The sequence below is a fragment of the Diabrotica undecimpunctata genome, chromosome 9 (assembly GCF_040954645.1).
Source record: "Diabrotica undecimpunctata isolate CICGRU chromosome 9, icDiaUnde3, whole genome shotgun sequence".
Classification (NCBI taxonomy): domain Eukaryota; kingdom Metazoa; phylum Arthropoda; class Insecta; order Coleoptera; family Chrysomelidae; genus Diabrotica; species Diabrotica undecimpunctata.
Genome location: NC_092811.1, coordinates 44,276,525 through 44,299,053, shown reverse-complemented (window position 1 = coordinate 44,299,053; position 22,529 = coordinate 44,276,525). Strand labels below are relative to the sequence as shown.

Below are 22,529 nucleotides of genomic sequence, written 5' to 3'. Positions count from 1 at the left end.
AGGCGTTTGGCGTAGAGTCGGCGACGAAAGGGTATTTTAAAGTACCTTGGGAACTATCGCCGGGAGTACGAATAACGAATCCTGCACTAAGGTCAGTCAGGCGGCATCTTGGACTGAGATGTCTTTTGAAGATTTCATAACCTCCCTCTATAAAGACGGAAAAAAAAGGTTGTATCTCTTTAAGTAATGACCTCCACTAATCTCTTTCGAGTAAAATCATGATAGCTGTGGCCATCACTACGGCAGTGAAAAAAAGAAACAGAAATAATTACATACCTACCGGTAAAAGGCAAAAATTACCAATAGCCAATTTGAGGGATTGTAAATAATACCAAACTTGAGCAAGTTGATAAAATCGTTTAACTTGGACAGCAATTAAATTGTAACGCAGAAAGTCACGGCGAAATTAGATTTAGGATAGAGCAGGCTAGAGCGGCCTTTAGAAGGATGTCCAAGGTGTTATGTAACAAAGACCTAAAATTGGCATTGAGGATCCGCCTACTTCACTGCTACGTGTTCTTGGTCTTACTGTATGGTGTCGAGTCCTGGACTGTGAATAAAATCGATCTAAATCGTCTTGAGGCCTTCGAAATATAGTGCTATAGAAGAATTTTAAAAGTTTCCTGGGTGGAGAAAATTCGAAAATCCACAATACTAGAACGTCTCAGCAAGACTACTGAGGTCATAAAAAGCATCAAGCAGAGAAAACTGGGGTATTTCGAACATGTAATGGGAGGTCCCAAATATAGGTTGCTACAAAATATCATGCAATGAAAAATAGCAGGCAAATGCAGTTCAGGACGAAGAAGAACCTAATGGTTGAAGAACTTGCGAGATTGGTATGGTGTTGATACAAGCATGCTATTTAGGGTGGCAGTGGAATAAAATTAAGATAACGTTCTGAAAGGTCATGGTACATGAAGAAAAGAATTTTAGCGATATCGAGTTATATAATATGTCACTTAAATCAGCAAAATTTTTCTGCGTCGATTGGTTGTATCCTCAGATGGCTACGATGACTTTTTTCGTTCCTTGGTAATTTAAAATAATTAAAACTTCAGGTATTGGCGACCAAACGCCTAGAGTTTTGTGAATTTAAAAATAACTGTCATTTCATTTTATTCCTTTACAGTTACAGGTAAGATTTTGTTAGATTTTATTTTATATTTTTGAGCGAGTAGTGACTTTTTCAAGATCAATGAATACAATATAAGCATTTGTTTCTTTATTTCTGTATTTTTCTATTATTTTTCTTGTAATAAAAATTGCGTCTGTTTTTGATGTTCTTTGCATAAAGCCAAACTGACTATCGGATATTTCCGTTTCTTCACGTATCCGTTTTTCAATTACTTTGTTGCATATTTTTATGGTTTGACTAAATAGTTTTATGGCCCTGTAGTTTGTACATTGTTGTACATCTCTTCATACTTTCATACTTTCCCAGGAATATCATTTAATCCAACTGCTTTTCCTTTTTTTATTGTTTAAACTGCTTGAACTATTTTTTTGTTTATTTTGGTAACTGAAAGAAGAAGAAGAAGACGACCATCAAAAATGTAGGAAGATGGGCAAAAAATTAGGATGGCGACCTTACTGTCATTTAGAGCGTAATAAGCAATGTAATAAATTACAATTCTAAGGAACACCCACTAACGTGGGAAGAAAAGAATACAAGAATTAACAAATATGTAATTTATTGACTAAATTCCTATTCTTCTTTTTTATATAGACATGACTCTGTCTATTTTTAAATGTGCCTCCAGTAAGTTGTTCCATCGGTTTCGTGGTCTTCCTACTGATCCTTTTCCTATTGGGAAACTATCTCTTGCCATCTTTATCACTCTATTTGTTGTCATTCGGTTTATATGATCGTTCCATTCTGCTCTTCTATTTCGTACCCAGTTCTTGTGAATCTTCACCTTGCATCTACGTCGTATATCTGTACTTCTAGCTCTGTCCTATAGTATCTTACCACCAATTTAATTTAAGAGTTTTTAACTCTGCTGTTTCTAACATCCTTTTTGTCCTCTCTGTGTCAGGTTTTGTTTCTCCCGCATATGCCAATTTTGGTCTGATGACTGTTTTGTAAATTCTGCCTTTCATTTCTTTTCCGATATTTTCATTTCTCCATATTGTTTCATTAAGGCAGCCCGCGGCTCTGTTTGCTCTATTCATTTGATCTTCCTCTTCAGTTTCGAGCTTTCCGTAGCTACATAATGTAATGCCTAGATCATTAAACTTTATCACTTGGTCTATTATCTGACCTACCAGCTCCACTTTACATCTCAGTAAATTTGCTGTTGAAACCTGCATTTTCTATTTTTTGAGGAAATTAACATGTTAAATTTTCTGGTGAATATATTAAGTCGGTGCAGCATACGCTGTAAATCATCTTCACTTTGAGAGAGTTGTATTTTGTTGTCTGCATACCAGATTATTTTAAGTTGGTTTTCTCGCATTTGGTATCCTTTTTAGCTCTTACTTTTTTTATTATTTCATCCAGAATCAGGTTGAAGAATAGAGGACTTAGGGTATCTCCCTGACTTATGCCATCGCCAGCTTCAATAGGGTCAGTTATTTCTTCTTGTACTTTTACTTTTATTGTGTTGTTTTGGAAGATATCTTCGTTCGTTTTGAATATTCCTAGAGGAATTTCTCACGTATAGTTAGTGGATAACGTCTTTTAATTTGACCCGGTCCACGAAACATAGATATGCCGGTTTGTTGTATTCTAATAATGTCTCTTGCACTTGCCTCATTATAAATATAGCGTCGGTGCATGATCTTTCCGACCTAAAACCTTGCTGTTTTTCTGCTAATGTTATAATTTTATTTAGTTTATTTGTTATCACTTTGATTGTTAATTTTAGTGTCGTGTTTAATAAATTAATTCCTCTGTAATTTTCCGGTTCCGATTTATCTCCTTTTTTGAGGAGTAGGAGGCTTGATCTTCATTTTGAGGAATTCTATTTTGTTCCATTATTTTTTGGATTAGTTTTAATAGTTGTTAGGTCAGATCTGGTCTTCATTCCTTAGAAGTTTGTTCGTTATTCTGTCGTCTCCTGGTGATTTTCTATTTTTTAATTTCCTTAATGCTTCCTTTACATCTTTATTCTCAACGTCTATTTCTTCGTTATTCGTCACCTCTGGTGTTTGTAGTTCATTATCGTTACCTTTAGTAAGTAGTAAGAAATTAGTCTACTAGTCATACCAAACTTCGCGTATACAGAGCAATTGTAGAACCAATTACCACATATGGTGCCGAATGTTGGACGATGACAAAGAATGAACGAGATAAAGTAGACGTTGTGGAAATGGAATATCTTAGAAGGTCATGTCGAGTATCGAGAATGGAAAGACTCAGGAATGAGGAAATACGAAACCGTACAGGAATTAGAGATACTCTTTCAGATAGAATACAAGGAAGTCAATTACAATGGTATGGTCACGTGATGAGAATGGAGGAGAAGCGTTGGCCAAAGAAAGCCTTAATGTATGTTCCGCCAGAAAGAAGGAAAAGGGGAAGACCACCAAATTCCTGGAGAAGAGAAATTACAAAAACAATGCAATCTAGAGGCTTAGAAGAGGGAGATTGGAGAGATAGGAAAAGATGGAGGCTGAAATGCGGGAAGCGGCAATCGCCGTAGGACCCCCGTTATATGATGATGATGAAGAAATTAGTCTACCCATGTTTGCTTCTGAATGTGTTTCGTTTTTATTAGTTCATTTATCTCTTTTCTTTGTCCTATGATTTTTCTCCATATTTCTTTTTGTGTTCCGTAGTAGTCGTGTTTCATATGTTATGAGAAGCTTTGCCAGTGTTTTATTTTTATTTGTCTAACTTAAGTATTGGTTTCATTTTTGATTCTTTTATAGTGGTTGTATACCTGTTGTGTTTTTTGTGTTCTGTATTGTAAAAAGGCGTTTTTTTTTACATTTTGTCTTTACTTTCTCTCTAAACCATGTTTGTTTTCTTTTTTGATATGTTAGTGTTCGTTACTTTCCTCTCTCCTAGTGATTCTTTTGCTGCGATAATTATGTTATTTTTGAGTTTTTTCCAGATGTCCTCGATGTTATCGTTTTCTTATATTTTATTCCTAGCGATCTTATCTGATATTCTTTTCCTGTATAAGTATTCCGTGGATTTCGTATTTAGTCTCTCGACTTTAATTTTTGTTTGTGCTGGCGCCGCTCTCTTGGGTGGGAAGTATTTCAGAATGATTCTTATTTTACATAATACTATATCTGTTGATATAGTATTATATATTTATTTCTCCGGCAATGATAACGAATCTCGGAATGGCGTGGCAGTGATAGTAAATAATGCCATTAAAACCTCCGTAAAAGAATACATAACCATCAGCAATCGGATAATTGTTGTCAGAATGAATGCCAGTCAGTTAATCTTAATTTTGTTCTGAAGCTATTTTCTTGTGGCATTTTAGCTCACGATGAAGAGATCGAAACATTTTATAGTACGTTGGAGCAGACGCTTAGGAAGCTTCCAAATAGAGAAATCACAGCAGTCGTAGGCGATTTCAACGCTAAAATTGGTGTAACTACAGAAGATCATTACTTGCGAGAGAGCGTTGGATTATATGGACTTGGCCAAAGAAATGACAGAGGAGAACGCTTGCTACACTTTTGTATAGACAACAATCTGTTTATTACTAATACAGGCTTTCAACATCACCCAAGACGACTATACACTTGGATATCACCAGGAAATAGATACAGAAATCAGATAGATTTTATACTGGTAAAAACCCGTTGGAGGAGCACTGTTAAGGATGTTAAGACCTATCCAGGAAAATATTGTAATAGCGACCATCAATTTTTATCAGCTGAATTCCGCATGAAGTTAGGAAACAGTCCAAAAACAGGAAATACAACAACTAAATGGCATCTAAGATATAACGATCCGTACAAAAAAGCCGCAATGCAAAAGCTATGTGACCTCAAACAATCATTAAATCCAGAAGAGTCCTCAAATAGCATATGGACAAAAACAAAATCCATATTGCATAATGCTGCGAAAAACATTAAGAGTGATAGAGAAGAAGACTCAACGTGGACTAAAATACAGGAGAGGAAGTGCTTAAAAGCCACAGGACTGAACAGTGAAAGTGATAAAGAGGCCTATAAAGCGCTGAACGGTCAAATAAAACGACTCTGCAAAAAGGACAAGAACACACACTTGAACAAAATCTGCATGGAAATAGAAGGGCATAAAACCAAAACTGAGACCAGAGACATGTTTAAAAAAAAAATAAAGCAGATAACACGTTCCTTTACACCAAACTACCGTGCTATCAAAGATGATAACGGAACTCTACTCACTTCTAAAAAAGATATTTTACACAGATGGAAAGAATACTGTGGACGACTGATGATGGAGGAAAGCACAGACGCCCCATCACAACAAGAAGATGCCAGTTTTGTGACGGAACCTGACGTACTCAAAAGTAGCTGAAGTTGAAGCAGCAATTATGAGGCAAAAAAGTCAGAAAGCTGCCGGTCCAGATAACATACCTATTGAAATGATTTGGTCCCTAGATGACGTTGGAGTGGATATAATACATCAAATTTGTCAAAGAGTGTGGGAGACACGTAAATGGCCTGAGGACTGGACACAATCACTATATATTCCCATACATAAAAAGGGAGCGAAAGATTTATGTAGCAACTATCGCACAATTGCTCTAATTGCGCATTGCAGTAAGATACTCTTACACATAATTCTCGAGAGGATAAAGCCCTTTTTACTACCTAACATTGGAGGAACAAGCAGGTTTCGTCCCCGGACGTGGTACTAGAGAACAAATTTTAAACGTACGGCAGATTGTAGAAAAATCCAGAGAATTCAACATTACAACATATTTGTGCTTCATAGATTATAGTAAAGCTTTCGATTTGGTCAACTGGAGTAAAATGTGGCAGGTTTTGTCTGAAATGGGAGTCCCCAATCATCTGATACTGTTAATTAAAAGCCTGTACAATAACAATTATGCCAGAGTTAGAATAAATGGGGAACTAACCAATAGTTTCAGGGTCACAAAAGGCGTGAGACAAGGCTGCATACTAAGTCCAATTTTATTTAACATCTATGGTGAATGGATAATGCGGAGAGCTACTGAGGACTGGAACGGTGGCATCACCATTGGCGGGAAGAAGATTTGCAACTTGAGATATGCAGATGATACTACTATCCTCGCTAGTTCTGAAGCTGAATTGATTCACCTGCTACAACGGATAGAAGACGTAAGCTTAACGATGGGCCTTAAAATAAACAGAGATAAAACGCGAATCATGATAATTGACAGAGCTAACAACAATCAAAATCATCTGGTCATGATAAACAATATCGCTGTTGTAGATAAATTTGTGTATCTGGGCTCATTAATAACCAAAAAAGGAGGCTGAACTGAAGAAATAAAGCGCCGGTCAGCAATCGCAAAAAGCGCTATTGCAAAATTAACAAAAATTTGGAAAAGCCATGAAATACCTACCGATACAATAATGAGACTAGTAAGAAGTCTAGTTTTTCCAGTTTTCACTTATGCATCGGAATGCTGGACCCTTACTGAGAAAGACAAAAAGAACATAGATATATTTGAGATGTACTGCTGGAGACGAATGCTGAGAATACCATGGGTGGCCCGAAGAACAAATGAATCCATACTGGACCAGCTAAACATAAAGAAAAGACTAAAAACACAAATATCAGAACAAATAATAAGCTATTTTGGACATGTGCTTCGAAGAAATGGTCTTGAAAAACTTAGAAGGCAAAAGAAATAGAGGTAGATCTCCCACACGATACACGGAACATATTTTTGATACCATTGGCGCTCCATTGTCAGAATGTGCTAGAATGGCAGAAGATAGAAAAAAATTTAGCTAATAGCTTCATGACATCACGATATCTGCATCAGGTCAACGACTAAGAAGAAGATATCTGTTGAGTTAAGGCACATTACGTCGAATATTTTCGATGAATGTATTATCTCTGTTGGTTATAACATAATCTTTTATTGATCTTTGTCCACGGGTGTTATTAAATGTATATTTTTGTTGGCATTTGTAGTAAAAAAATGTATTTTTATTCTTAGTTTGATATTCGTGCAGAAGTTTATCATCAGTTCTTCATTTTCGTTTTTGACATCCTCGTTATGTTTTTGCTTAATTCCAGGTATTGCTTGATTGCCCATTCGAGCGTTAAAATCCTCCAATATTACCATATTTCCTCTGACTTGATCTACTACTTGTTGTAATTGGTCATAAAACGCTTCCCTTGTTGTTTGAGGTTTTGTTATTTTCTGGGCCGTATACTCCGGTGATGTTCAGGTCTTCTCCTATCTTATCTTTGCTGTTACTATTCTTTCTGATATGTGTGAAGGACTAATTTAATTACTATAACTAAATTAAGATCCGAACAAAGTTTTTCGTAAAACTCTTATAATTAAACCGCCGATTCACTGTCCGATTCACACAAGTCCACAACGCACAAAACACTATAGCACTCTTACAGTTTGAATTTCTAGGAATGCTTTCTATAGTTTTAATAAACTTAATTAACAATAAGCGTTTGCAAAACTTGTAGATTTTAAATTATAAGCGAGACACACAATAATTATATAAAATATACGAGAGTTTTTATTCTAAACTCATTAGAATAGCAGCTTCCAGACCTCGCTGGATTTAAGTTGCTACTGATAATACAAATACGCGAGAGTTATTACTCTAAACTAAAAAAGAAAGAGTCCAAACTGGTTGGTTTGGTCGCTTTGTTTTTAGTTGATAACTAAGAAGCTCACACCAATAACTTATTACTAAATACATTCGAATTATAAATGCAATGCTTGCCAGGGAGTTGATAGGGGAAAATTGTGAAATTTCTCTTAATTATCGCTGGATAAAATTATCTTAGAAGGTAAAAATTATTTTACAACCAGATGCGTGACAACTACGTGTAGCATCCTGAAGAGGGCGGGGTTTGCCGCGCTAGTTAGAAGGGACATAAATGAAGATGCATGCTGTAAAATTAGGATTGGGTGGATGAAGTGGAAGGAAGCAAGTGGTGTGTTGTGTGACAGAAATATTCCAATGAAACTTAAGGGAACATTCTATAAAACAGCCATAAGACTAGCTATGATGTACGGAACTAAATGTTGGATAGTTAAAAAGAAAGAAGAACAACGAATGCAGGTGAAGGAAATAAGACTGCCTAGAAGGATGAATGGAGTGACAAAAAAATGATAAAATTATGAACGAGTGTATTATGAGAAGTCTATGGTTGGCACAAATCATACTACGGCCTCGAGTCTCCGGCGTCCCTTTAATGGGACAGGGGTGCTAAGCATCTCCGGAGGGAAAAATAAAAATAAAAATAGATCGTTAATAAAACATATTGCTACGTGGAATGTTAGAACTTTATATCAATCAGGAAAACTAAAAAATGTACAACTCGAAATGAAACGTCTGGGCCTGCAAGTCCTTGGAATTAGCGAAGCTAGATGGACCGGATCGGGAACTGTAAAAAGTGGAGGCTATATTACTTATTACTCCGGAAAAACGGATGATGTTCATGAAAATGGTGTTGCTATAATTCTTGAGGAACGACTTGAAAATCTGGTTGACAAATTTGTTCCTCTTTCAGAGCGAATAATGACGATAACTATTAAAAGTAAGATTAATATAAACTTAATACAAGTATATGCTCCTACAAATAACAGTACAGACAACGAAATTAATGAATTTTACCATGTATTAAAGCAAGCACTAAATAACACAAAAAAACACGAAATTTGTGTAATAATGGGAGACTTCAACGCTAAAGTAGGAAAAGACATAACTCCCGGAAATACTGGAGGATTCGGTCTTGGGGAAAGAAACGAAAGAGGTGATAGATTGGTGGAGTTCTGCCAAGAGGAAAACTTTGTTATCACCAACACATATTTTAAACAACCAAAAAGACGTCTCTATACATGGATATCACCGAGAGATGGCCATGGTAGCGTAATGCGTAACCAAATAGATTATATCATAATTAACAATAGATTTTGAAACTCATGTAAATGTACTAAGACATATCCAAGTGCCGACGCAGCCACCGATCACAATTTACTGGCATCTAGAATCAACCTAAAATTAAAGACAATCAAAAAGCCTTCCATTACAAAGAAATACGATAGACAAAAACTAAAAGAAGAAGAATTTAAACATCACTTTGAACAGACAATGAATGAAAAAATTCGAGACAACATCACACAAGTATACAATGTACCAACAGTCGAAGAAAGATGGGATAACATAAAGAATGGTATCATCGATACAGCAATGCAAAGTGAAACTGTTACCCATTATAAAAAGCAAGCGTGGATGAAAGATGAAATAATCGAAATGATGGACGAAAGAAGACAGCTTAAAAATAGAAATAACTCAGAGTATAAACGAAAGCATAATCTGATTCGAAGAAAAATCAGGGAAGCCAAGGAGTTATGGATGCGAGCGAAATGTGAGGAATTAGAAGAATTGCAACGAAAACATGACGAATTTAACACACATAAGAAAATAAAAGAAGTTTTAATACACAAAAGAAATACACCCATAACATTAACGAATAATGAAGGTCATGCACTATCTCTAGAAGACGCAGTAATGGAGGAATGGGAAAACTACATTAAAGCATTATTTAAGGATGATCGAGGATCACTACCTAACTTAAGTGCAAATACAGGACCATCAATCTTAAAAGCTGAAGTGGAAAAAGCCATACACCAAGCCAAAAACAACAAAGCCAGTGGACCAGATCAAATATACAGCGAATGGCTAAAATTACTCTCAAATGACAATATAAAAGAACTCACTGTACTTTTCAATCAAATATATGATACCAGTGAAATTCCATCGGACTGGCTAAAATCGATCTTTATTCCTCTACCTGAGAAACCAAACGTTAAAAAATGTAGCGATTGTATACTCATTAGTTTAATGAGCCATGCCGTTAAAATACTGTTGCATATTCTTCTAAACCGAATTAACAACAAGTGCGAAGAAATAATTAGTCAAGAGCAGTTCGGGTTCCGGAGATGCCTTGGAACTAGAGAAGCACTATTTTCTATGCAAACACTCCTTCAACGATGTTGGGAGGTAAGAAAACCCGTATATATGTGCTTCATTGATTTTGAAAAGGCATTTGATCGCGTTCAGCATACCAGACTAATTACTGCCTTGCAGAGCATCCAACTAGTGGAGGAGAAAGACATCAAACTTATTGCCAAACTTTACTGGAACCAAACAGCCATTATTAATACCAACAACAGAGAATCAAAGCCAATCAGTATTGAACGAGGCGTAAGACAAGGCTGTATACTATCTCCCACCCTCTTTAACGTGTATTCTGAGAATCTATTTAGGAAAGCTTTAAAAGATCAATAAGGAATTATCATAGGAGGAGAAATAATTAACAATATACGGTACGCCGACGATACTGTGATTCTAGCTGAAAACATCGACGATCTGCAGGAGCTAATCAATAGAGTTGACATGGAATGCACAAATTGGGGACTGTCGATAAATATCGATAAAACTAAATACATTAAAGAACTACTAGAACTAGAACTAGATACTACTAGAACCAGTAAAGTGGATATCAGCGCAACCCAACTGATATTAAACCAACAACCGCTGCAGAGAGTTCAGAGATTCAAATACCTTGGATGTTGGATTACCCAAAATCTAGATCCATCCTTCGAAATTCGATGTAGAATTGAACAGGCAAGACACTCATTTCAAAAATTCAAGCCTCTATTATCCAATAACTCATTAAATTTGGAAATCCGTGAAAAGTTTACAAGATGTTACGTGTGTTCTGTACTTTTGTATGGATGTGAAACTTGGACTTTAAACTCGAAGTTCTTCGAAGAATGGGACATTAACGAACTCTATTAAATATTATTAAGAGGCGTAAACTAGAATATCTTGGACATATAATCAGAGGACCAAGATATGAGTTCCGTCGGCTAATTCTCAACGGTAAAATCGAAGGAAAGAAATGGATAGGACGGAAGAAACTCTCTTGGTTGAGGAATTTGCGGCAGTGGACAGGTTTGACAGCGGACCAATTGCTACACGTAGCGCAAGACCGAAATCAGTATAAAAATATTATAAGCATGCTAGTCGCCGACGTTCCGTAGGGATATGGCACTCTAAGAAGAAGATGGTTGGCACCAATTATTACCAAGATGAGAGAGCGTAGGTTAAAGCAGTTTTGACAGGTTTAACGTCGAGAAATTTATCCCCCAATACTGAATACTGAAGACCCAATACTGAAGACCAGAAAAGACTGAGGAGCGAGACGCTTAGGCAGGACATGTCGGTAAAGGGGATTGGTATTGATATAACACAAGATAAAAACTTATGGAGAAATGTAAATCAGAAACCTGACCTCGCATATGGATAAAGGCAAAAAGAATGATGAGATACAGGCACACACCTACAACCCTACATCAAAGTCCATACGAGATTGAGAAGTTTTGTATAAAATTATTTTATTATACATTGAGTTGGAGTTAAAGTAACAATAAACTTCATTAAAATTAATGGGAAAAACCCCGTAGTTGGCTGTATACCAACGTTTAAAAAATCACAAAAGTTAAAACACTTCACACTTGTATTGTGGTATAAAAAACATAGTTAAAACTTTATAAAAAGTGTCGTCAAAATTTAAGTACTAGCATAACGTTTTCGATCTGAACAGATCATCCTCAGTGCCTTGTGTAATTGTAGCTAACGATAAAGTTATATGTGAGACCTCCTATATGGGTTTACATCATTCCAAATGTTACATTTTGATTATGTTGGGACTCTAGGTCGATGAAAGTGTTTTAACTTCTCTGTTTTTTTATTAAATTTGTTATTTTATATAGAAATTTCATAACCAAATTGTACATGCTACAACTTTCAGTAACTGTTGTAAATTATTTGTGAGGTAATAATGACTTACTCCTTTTAGGGTAATTGGTTTCAAGCGATGGAACATTGCAAATCTCTTAATATGGATTTAGTTAGTATAGAATCAAAGCCAGAAAACGATTTTCTTTATAATCGGATGAAAGATTTCTGTAAGTAATACAATAAAAAATAGTTTTATTTAGAATATTATTATGTGGACTATTTTATTCAAATTACTGATTATATACAAGTTAGGACACGTTAGCAATATCTTAATATAATTACACTAAGTAGTTAAGATAACAGTGTTTTAGGAAACGAATTATGGCACTGTATATGTTTTTAGAACCAAGTAGGTCACTTAAATTGTTTTAAAAATTGTAGTAGTCTTTTTGAGGGTTTAAGTAGACATATTCTTGTAATATGTGCTGGATTATTAAAAAGTTATCACAATGTTCACAGCTCCACAAGCGACATATTGTCGCTAGCAGTAACAGTAAAATTACGGCGGCAGTAAAACAGTAAAATCATGGCTCCACGAGCGACAGTTTACAGCGCGCATATCGCCGCGAGTTACATGGTACGAAAGTCCGGACCTGGCAGAATCTCAACCAACACCTGCGGCTTACTCTGCAGTTTCCCCAGAAGTTGTCGGATTGTTTCATTATTATTCACATTGTAAAATTCATTATTATTCTTGGTCTTGTTAAGTTTAGATGTATTAAGATTGTAGATTAGAAATAAAAAATAGTTTTTTTTTAAAAACAAATTTCATTTTTCGAAATTTAAATTTGGCGCAGTCAGTAGGATTTGTGCGAGTCGCGAAACTGTGAATTTCGTATCTATCGGAAAGCAGACTTTTTCGGGACTTTGGTGTTTCAACGCCTTAAGTGCAAATCCAAAGAACATTCCGTTTAGTGGAAAGCAGCCCCCATTGGAAAGCAGCCCTTCAGTGACAGCAGTCCTTCATTTGGGTGGACGAATTTGGAGAAGTAGTTGGCAAAGACTATCGAGGTGAGTGCCAAGTTCCTTCTTGCCTTCCTTATTTATTTTTCATAAATTCGGAAGATAGCTTGTTAAGACATTGTTTATTAGACGATATTTTCATTTTATGATTGACGCTGATTCCTTGGTAGAATCTCTTAAGAATCTAAAGATTAACTTTAAAGGTAGGAAGAATAAAGATAATAAAAATATTAAAATGGCAACTAACCAAACTGTTCAAGCTAATCGTCCCATTAATTGGGAACTATTTAAGTCAAAAATTTCAAATATTAGACCTTATGATGGAGATACTAATACTTTAAATAAATTTATTTATCTTTGCGATAACTTAATTACTACATATAGAGCATATAATGACCAAGAATTAAATGATCACATTTTTGAATATATTCAAGAAAAACTTAAAGGTAGGAAGGAAAAAAAGGTAGGAAGAATAAAGATAATAAAAATATTAAAATGGCAACTAACCAAACTGTTCAAGCTAATCGTCCCATTAATTGGGAACTATTTAAGTCAAAAATTTCAAATATTAGACCTTATGATGGAGATACTAATACTTTAAATAAATTTATTTATCTTTGCGATAACTTAATTACTACATATAGAGCATATAATGACCAAGAATTAAATGATCACATTTTTGAATGTATTCAAGAAAAACTTATAGGAAAAGCTGAGCTTATGGTAGGAAATAGGGTAGAATTAAATAATTGGGTACTTTTAAAAGCCGTGCTTATACAATGTTTTTCTGATAAACGTAATTTACAATCCTTAACACAAGAACTTACTAGAAATAGGCCACAAAGAAATGAAAATTTAATAGAATTTGGAAATAGATTACAATTGTTAGTAAGTAATATAGTACAAAGAATTAACAATGATACTAATCTTGATGTAAATCAAAAAGCTGTTTTCATACAATTTTGCGAAAATACAGCACCAAATACTTTTATTACGGGTTGTACCGGCACATTAAAAAATAATATGCATTTAAAAGCACCAGCTTCTTTAGAACACGCCATAGCTTATGTAAATGAATTTGAGAATTTCGAGAAATTTTATTCAAGTAATAATGACAATAAGTCGCACCAAAATAAAGGCAATTTCAGAAATCAGCATTTCCCTAATCCAAACAGGCAATTTTATAATCCCATGAATAATCAATATTTTCAAACAAATTCTTCTATTCCCCAAAATCCAAACTTTAATACAAATAATAATTATCCCCAAAATTTCCAATGGCCTCGCCAACCTATTAATGTACAGCCTCAACAGCTACCCCCTAAAAGACTCCCAACTAACTCTGAAGTCTTTGGACCTTCCCGAAATACGAATGTTTTCAGACCAAATCGAACGCCCCAACATCGCGCCCCAAAGCCGGAACCGATGAATATTTCCACAAATTCTAGATTCCCTTCAACGTTCAACAGAAGAACAAATAATGTTAATAGAAACTATTTTCAAAATAATGGGCAAAAGCCGAATATTATAGTTGAAGAATTATATAATAATGATTGCGATAGACAAGAATGCGGACAGACGCATAGCGACGTCGACGCAGATATCTATTCCGGTGAGCAAGTAGATTTAGATTATTTTCCTCAGAATTTTCAGGAAACCACCTCAGAAAACCAAATAACTTAATCGAATTAAATTTAACCTCTAATAACCCTTTACCTTACATCACTATTTCTAATCCCCCACTAAAATTATTAATTGATACTGGTAGTACGAAATCAATCTTAAAACCCAGTATTGCTGAACAATTTTATTCAGATTGCATATTCTTCAAACGTTTCAATTTCTACGTCTCTTGGCACGAAAAATATCAAATACCAAGCAGCCATACCGGCGTTCCAAGAATTTAATCGAAACAACATACTGCACTACATATTATATGATTTTCATGAGTTTTATGATGGCTTGGTCGGCGTTAATGACCTATTATCCATGAAGTTTAACATTGATTTTAATAATAAATGTCTCGTTAGCAGAGACACAATAATCCCTATTAAATTTAGAAAAGCATCAGACATAAAGTTTGAAATATCTGTTGGCCCTTATGAGAAGATTAGAAAAGAAGTCCCTGTGACCGTACCGAACGGTGAAATATTAATTGATAAGATAATTTTAGGTGATATGTATGTACCAGAAATGCTAACTGTAGCAAATGATGGTTTAGCTTTAGTAGAATTTGTCAATGAAACTAATAAAAATTTATCTATAACTTTATTAAAACCCATAAACGCTTATCCATACGATTCCAACGTTTATCAATGTTATAAATTTGAATTTTCTAATAGACAAAATAATTATAAAATAGATAAAATGCAAATCCAAAATCTTATTAGAACGGATCATATGAACGCGGAAGAAAAATCCGAAATTATTAAATTATGTTCGCGATATAAAGATATATTTTTGAAACCCGGTGACCCACTTACATTTACGTCAAAAGTAAAACATGTTATTAAAACAACCGACGAGGAACCTGTACATGTAAAGTCGTACAGATACCCTTATGTTCACAAGGAAGAAATTAAAAAGCAAATTGACAAAATGTTAGACGACGGAATTATTAGAGCCAGTAATAGTCCCTGGGGCTCCCCACTTTGGATAGTAAAGAAGAAACTCGATTCTTCCAATCAACAAAAATTTCGCTGTGTTATAGATTATAGGAAACTTAATGATAAAACCATTAGTGATCGATATCCGATACCCAATATTACCGAAATATTGGACAAATTAGGACGAGCACAATATTTCACTACTCTTGACTTAGCTAGCGGTTTTCATCAAATCGAGATGAGCCCCTGCTCCATAGAAAAAACAGCATTTAGTGTTAATAATGGACACTACGAATTTTTAAGAATGCCTTTTGGCTTAAAAAACGCACCATCCACCTTCCAAAGGGTAATGGATGAAATATTAAAGGATTTACAAAACAAAATCTGTATGGTATATATGGACGATATAATTATTTTTAGCACAAGCCTCCAAGAGCACATTCAAAACTTAAAATTAGTGTTTGCAAAATTAAAAGATGCACAATTAAAAATACAAATCGATAAATGCGAATTCCTTAGAAAGGAAGTTGAATTTTTAGGGCATATAGTGACCCCAGACGGAGTTAAGCCCAATCCAAAAAAGATTAGAGCGATTAAAAATTTTCCTACCCCTCGTACGCAAAAAGAAATAAAGTCCTTCTTAGGTTTGTTAGGATACTATAGAAAATTCATTAAAAACTTTGCAGCCATAACTAAACCTATGACCATGTGTTTAAAAAAGGATCAGAAAGTTATCCACAACAAAGAATTCTTAGACTGTTTTAATATTTGTAAAAATCTTTTGACTTCAGAACCTATTTAAGCTTATCCTGACTTTAACAAAAATTTCCAATTAATAACTGATGCTTCTAATTATGCAGTTGGCGCTGTTCTCATGCAAGATAACCATCCTATATCGTCGGCTTAAGATGCAAATGGCCTAACTCCAAAAATTTAAATTATTCAGGAGATGTAAAAACTTGTCAGAATTAGAAAATATAATAAAACAAGGTAAGTTTCCAAAATATTTTATTTTGTTTAATGCTACAACATAGAAAATACTTGCTCTTGTCAAAAATAGGCTTTATTCTTGAAAAATTGGGAGTTAGGTAATATGCGTTCCCTGAGCATGAGTTGGCATCAGGAGATAGGCAATAATCTAATTAATTGTGCAACTTAAGTATAAAAAAAATTTAAAGACGGCAACACAAGACAAAAGACAAAAAGAAAGAGGCATTTTACAAATGTGGTAAGTTATCATAAAAAAAATGAAAGTCCTTAGGAATTGACGATTTAAGGTCCATTAAGTGTTGAAATTTTTCCGATTTAATTGGTATTGGAGTCGGATACATTAACGGCAACTCTTCTAAATTCCAGATTTTTTTATCTTTTTTTCGTGATTCTGTAAGGCAAAGGCATCCATTCTTCTGTATGCCTGATTTTAAAGAGAATTCCGTGTTCATTATACTGAAGTGCTCTAATGTTTGTTACAGTAGGATCACCTGACGATCTACCAGGACGGATGGAACTAATGTATTGAACTTCTTGAAAGTTTTTGAAATATGTATGATCCAAGTACTCCACCACGTAGGGTTTCGGATTTATACGAGCAGTTTGACAAATATTGACATAGTCTGCTGGGACATTTATGACTCGGTTTTTTAGTTTTCGCTCGATTGTGGAGTGCATTGAATCGCACTCCATTTGCGTATGCCCTTTTTCTAAAAATTTTTGCTCAATTGTAATCCCATGCTTTTGTGCAAAGTTGAAAAGTGCATTGGCAAGAATTGCATTTCTGTTTTGTCCAGTGCAACCATCACTGTACAAAATGACTTTACTAGTAGAGTTTTTTTGGGGTATAATATTAGTCTCTAAAAACTTCTAATGATGGTAGCAAATGTGTTGGCAGTTAGTCCAGCATGACCCTCATGCCAGAGGAAACAATATCCATCCAAGGATTTAATGTCCATAATTGTAAAATTATGGACTATTAATTTTGTTTTATAATATAGAGCGCTGACATTAGATTTTGGACTCAGTAGAACTGATTGCAAATCCATTGAAAAAACTTTTACATCTTCTTTTGTTTTGTCAACCTCTTTTTCCTTTCGTGCCTCCTCCTTTTTCTTCTGATGTTCTTGATAGGTAGCTTCGTCAATATTACCAGTCTTGTAACCCACACACGTATCACATTCGTCCTTTTTAGGTGAAAAAAGTGCTAAATTAAAATCGTCGAAACTGTTATTAAATGCTGCAATAGATAGCGGTTGTGAATCGTTTTTCGTACACCAGTCATTCTTATAAAACCGGTATAATTCCATTTTTGTTTGCCAAGATCTTTCAAGGTATAATTTCTTTGTGCTCTTTCGACAATAATGTGACTCTAGTTTTGGAAGAACTGTAAATAAATTGCACAAATTTTCTTTTTGTTTGTCGATTTTCGCTTTTCTAGGAATAACTATTTGGGAGGAATTATTATCACGCGTATCATTAAGGTCATCATCCACCAAATCATTTGCAGTGTGTTGTGATTTATTTTTTTCAATCAACCAATGCGCAACAGTTCTTGGTGCAACTGAAAGAGTATTGCAAAACATTGTTTTGCACACTCTTATCTTGGATGTTGTTTGAAGAAAATATATATAGGAAAATTCCCTTCTTGACTCGTTCTCTTTTTTTCGATCCCTAGCTCTTGAAGTACTTTTCTTTTCAACCAGCGTCCTTAGAAACAATTGTTTTTCGTTCCACAAAAAATTCCAAAATCTTGTAAAAATTTCTGTTCTTTGATCTTCTGTTATCTCATTGCACTTCATTACTGATTTCCCATTATTCATTACTGATTTACCACTGCATTTGCATCTCGGTCCTATAGCTTTTGCTTTTTTTTTAATATCATAATTCCATTTTTCTTCTTGCTTTTGTTTTCCAAAATATTCCTTTCCTTCTTGTCTCAAAATCTTATTTTTATTTTTCTTCCATTCCTTTTGATCTACATGACGTCTTTTTCTGCGTGTCCGTGAAGGGGTTAGCATTGGAGTGTTATTTTGTAGCTCTTCTAGTACTTCATTTTAATTTTCACTTAACTTGTTTCATTTTCACTGGGTTCATAAGATTTATCTGAACGACTAGAAGAAGCTTCAATAACTTCTTCTTCCAAAATGGAGGTTGGCACTTCTTCACTATGAATTGATTCTGGAACGAAATTCTGACGATCTTCTGGTTCAATGTTGATTTTATCTTCAGGAAAATTTGAGGAGATAAAATTCAGGTTAGCAACTTTTTCTTCAGCTAGGGTGAGTAAATCATCATCAGTAATTAAATTGTCGTCAGCTAATAAGTGGTGATTAGATGCTGAGGAGCTTGCTAGATTAGTACTATCAGTTAAGAGTGTAGATAAATCCTTATCTTGATCAAAAGTATCACAAAATGTTAACAAATCTCTTGTTACATCGCTTTCGGCATCGCTTTGTCTGTTGGGCTTTTCCTGGATGTTTTGCTTAGCCAATAAAAGCATTTTCATCGCACGGGATTGCGGATTCATTCTGAAATATACAGCGTTAATTAGAAAGTATACTTTTATGTACCTAGCTAAGCAAAAATTCAGAATGTTATTATAGGGAAAAAAATATTAAAGGTAGGTACCTATGTGGTTTATCATCGAAACTATAATGGCCTATCTCCTATCCAAACTAAGTAAATATAAAATGAAAATTGCCTAACTCCAACACAATATTTTAACATCAGATTTACCCAAGAACGCACAAAAATTAAATACTAAATTTATATTCTCTAGATAATTTGAACGTCAAAGGTAATTAAAGCATTAAAAAATTATTGATACTTACCTCAGATATTGTTTTATGCACATAAAATTAAGAACAACAACGTTTCACCTGTTATTACCATTACACACTGGGAGTTAGGCCAACTGCGTATTGTTTAAAATCAAGCCGGAGATAGGCGAGTTTCGACTGGTATTTTGTCGCGGCATTTTTGACATTTCGGTTGTTAGGCGTATTTAAGTCGACGCGGTTAATTTTTATGAACCCAACCAACCTAAAATGTTAATTTGAGCTAAAAGTGGAGTTAGGCCATTTGCATCTTAAGCCGACGATATGTTACGCCTCACGTACGTTAAATTCAGCCGAAATTAATTATTCAACCATAGAGAAAGAGTTACTAGCGATTGTATACGGTTGCAAATATTTTCGACCCTACCTCTTCGGTCGCAGATTCCAAATTTTAACTGATCATAAACCCCTTCAGTGGTTATTTTCTCTTAAAGAACCAAACTCTCGCTTAGTACGGTGGAGACTTAAGCTCGAAGAATTTGATTATGATATCCAATATTTAAAAGGGAAAAATAATAAAGTAGCCGACGCGCTTTCTAGAATTAAAATAGATTCCGATTTAAATGCTCTCGAAACGGAATCGATGGACGTTAATTTAGGCGACATAAATGAAATAATAGATAATGAACTACGCAACTTTGACGACTTACCGCAACTTGTAGAAGGAGACCTTGACTCCTTACTAAATGATGGATCAACTAGTAAAATAAATATTATTTCGGACATACAAGTTCGACCCCCTCTCGAAAATCCCGAAAGAGATGACTCTGACTTAGAAACCTGTCATACCTCTTTAGAAAATCCCATTCTAGGTATACCCATTACCGAAAAAGCCCTAAATACTTATAAAAATCAAATTATATTAACAGGTGGAGAAATAATTAAAATAAAATGCAAAAATGAAAAAATATTCGATAATAATAGATTTTATGTTACTTTACCCCAAAGAAATATTGAAGAAAGTATTTTTAAATTTGTAAAAGAATACACTCTGGGCCAAAATTAACCGGCCACCTTAAAAATGGGTAATTTTTGATGTCTTATATCTCCTAAACCTGTTATCCGATTTAAGTGATTTTTTTAATATGTTATAGCCTTATTCCTTGACAATATCGTTATAATAATATTGTTACTAAACAGGTAAATTTTCATTGTATACCGGGTGTACGAATCAAACTGTGTTTTTTTCTTAAAGTTTGCATCACCCTGTGGAATATTCTAGCATTTGTAGAATACTAAAATTAAATCGTAACTATAGCCTCATGCTTTCTCAACATTTTGTTTTTTGATTGATTCGCTTATGTTGGATAATACAAAAGTTAAGTGCTTTAACAACTAGACATGTTTTTTATCAATTTTTATCTCCGCGGAAGAGAAAAAATAATCTTTTTAAATAGTCATTTGTTACAGTAAAAATCCAATGAATAAAATCTTCGAAGAAAATTCAATTTAACAATATTTTGGAAATCAAAGTCTAATTGAAAAAAAAATTGGGTATTAATAATGGTGTTGCCGCCTCTAGCCCTTAGGACTTCTTGGAGCCGGTTTGATAATCCATTCATGATATCCTGGATATCAGATTGGGCGATATTGTGCCACTCTTCTACCGCAGCTATCTTCAGCTCTTCAAAGGATGCAGGGGCAGTTACTCTTGCTCTTAAACGTCTTTTGAGGTTGTCCCAGATATGCTTAATTGGGTTAAGATCGGGACTGTATGCTGGCCATGGTAGAACTTGAATCCCGACCTCATTAAAGTACTCACGGGTAGATCTTGCTGTATGGCAACATGTATTGTGATGCATTAGTCTGAAGTTATCACCAATGAATGGTGCAAAAGGCATGATATGGTCTTGGAGAACTTGTTGCACGTATACTTGGGCATTCACACTGCCTCTACCGAACACAACAAGATCAGTACGTGCTTCGTAAGAAATACCTCCCCAAATCATTAATGACCCTCCTTAGTAAGCCACTGTTTCGGTTATAGCGCATGCAGCAAACCTTTCATTTTGACGCCTATAGACACGTTGGCGTCCATCTGGACCTTTTAGGGCTATTCTGCTCTCATCTGAGAACAGTATATTCTTCCATTTCGCCATAGTCCAGTTAGCATATTCTCGCGTAAAATAAAGTCTAGCCCTACGGTGTTGTGGGAACAGTTGTGGTGCGCGAGCTGGACGAAAAGCCCTTAAGTTTATTTCTGACAGTCTTCTTCTAATCGTTTGTCTACTCACACTAACGTTTCTCACCTCAAGAAGAGACCTACGAGCTTCAGGAGCGGTGCAAAAGCGATTTCTCAATACTTTTTGACAATGAAGCGGTCATCTCGAACTGAAGTGCATTGTTTTCGGCCTTGACCTGGCCTGCGGTTGTACGATCCTGTCTCCCGAAATCGTCTGATGGCATCTTGTACCGTAGTTCTGGGTACATCGAGTATACCAGCGATATGACGTTGACTGTAATCAGCATCAACTAAAGCCACTGCCCTAGCAGCATCAGTTGAAACGAGAGGTATTTTTAAAATCACAAACAATAAATAAACACTAAAATTTCAACTTAAACAATATTCGCTCACAATGATATAAAATTACAATTTTAATTGTTAATTTTAATTACAAATTTAATTTTAATTACACATTGTTCAATTGGGATGACACAAATTTAGGAAACAAACTGTCACAGGTAATGTAAACAAAACAATAATAAAGGTGGTGGGGTTAATTTTGCTGGTGAGTTAAATCGTCTGTATTGATCAAAAACATGGCTAGTTGTTAAACTACCTAACTTTTGTATTATGCAACATAAGCGAATGAATCAAAACACAAAATGTTGAGAAAACATGAGGCTATAGTTAGGTTTTAATTTCAATATTTTATAAATGCTAGAATATTCCACAGGGTGATGCAAACTTTAAGAAAAAAACACAGTTTGATTCGTACACCCGGTATACAATGAAAATTTACCTGTTTAGCAACAATATTGTTATAACGATATTGTCAAGGAATAAGACTATAACATATTAAAAAAATCACTTAAATCGGACAACAGGTTTAGGAGATATAAGACATCAAAAATTACCCATTTTTAAGGTGGCCGGTTAATTTTGGCCCAGAGTGTATATAGATCCCAAAAAGATTTATGCGTTGTACTTTAAAGAAAATATTTTACCAGA

The 22,529-nt window shown here is 34.8% G+C and overlaps 1 protein-coding gene across 1 annotated transcript in view; it reads left to right on the top strand.

Annotated features, from left to right (window-relative positions):
- The window catches only part of LOC140449443 (perlucin-like), a 61,867-nt gene that overhangs the window by 27,665 nt on the left and 11,673 nt on the right, over nucleotides 1-22,529 (top strand). Inside the window, exon 3 of the mRNA XM_072542617.1 lies at nucleotides 12,017-12,125. Within this exon, the coding sequence (XP_072398718.1) occupies nucleotides 12,017-12,125 (109 nt within the window). The remainder of the gene's footprint in view (nucleotides 1-12,016; nucleotides 12,126-22,529) is intronic.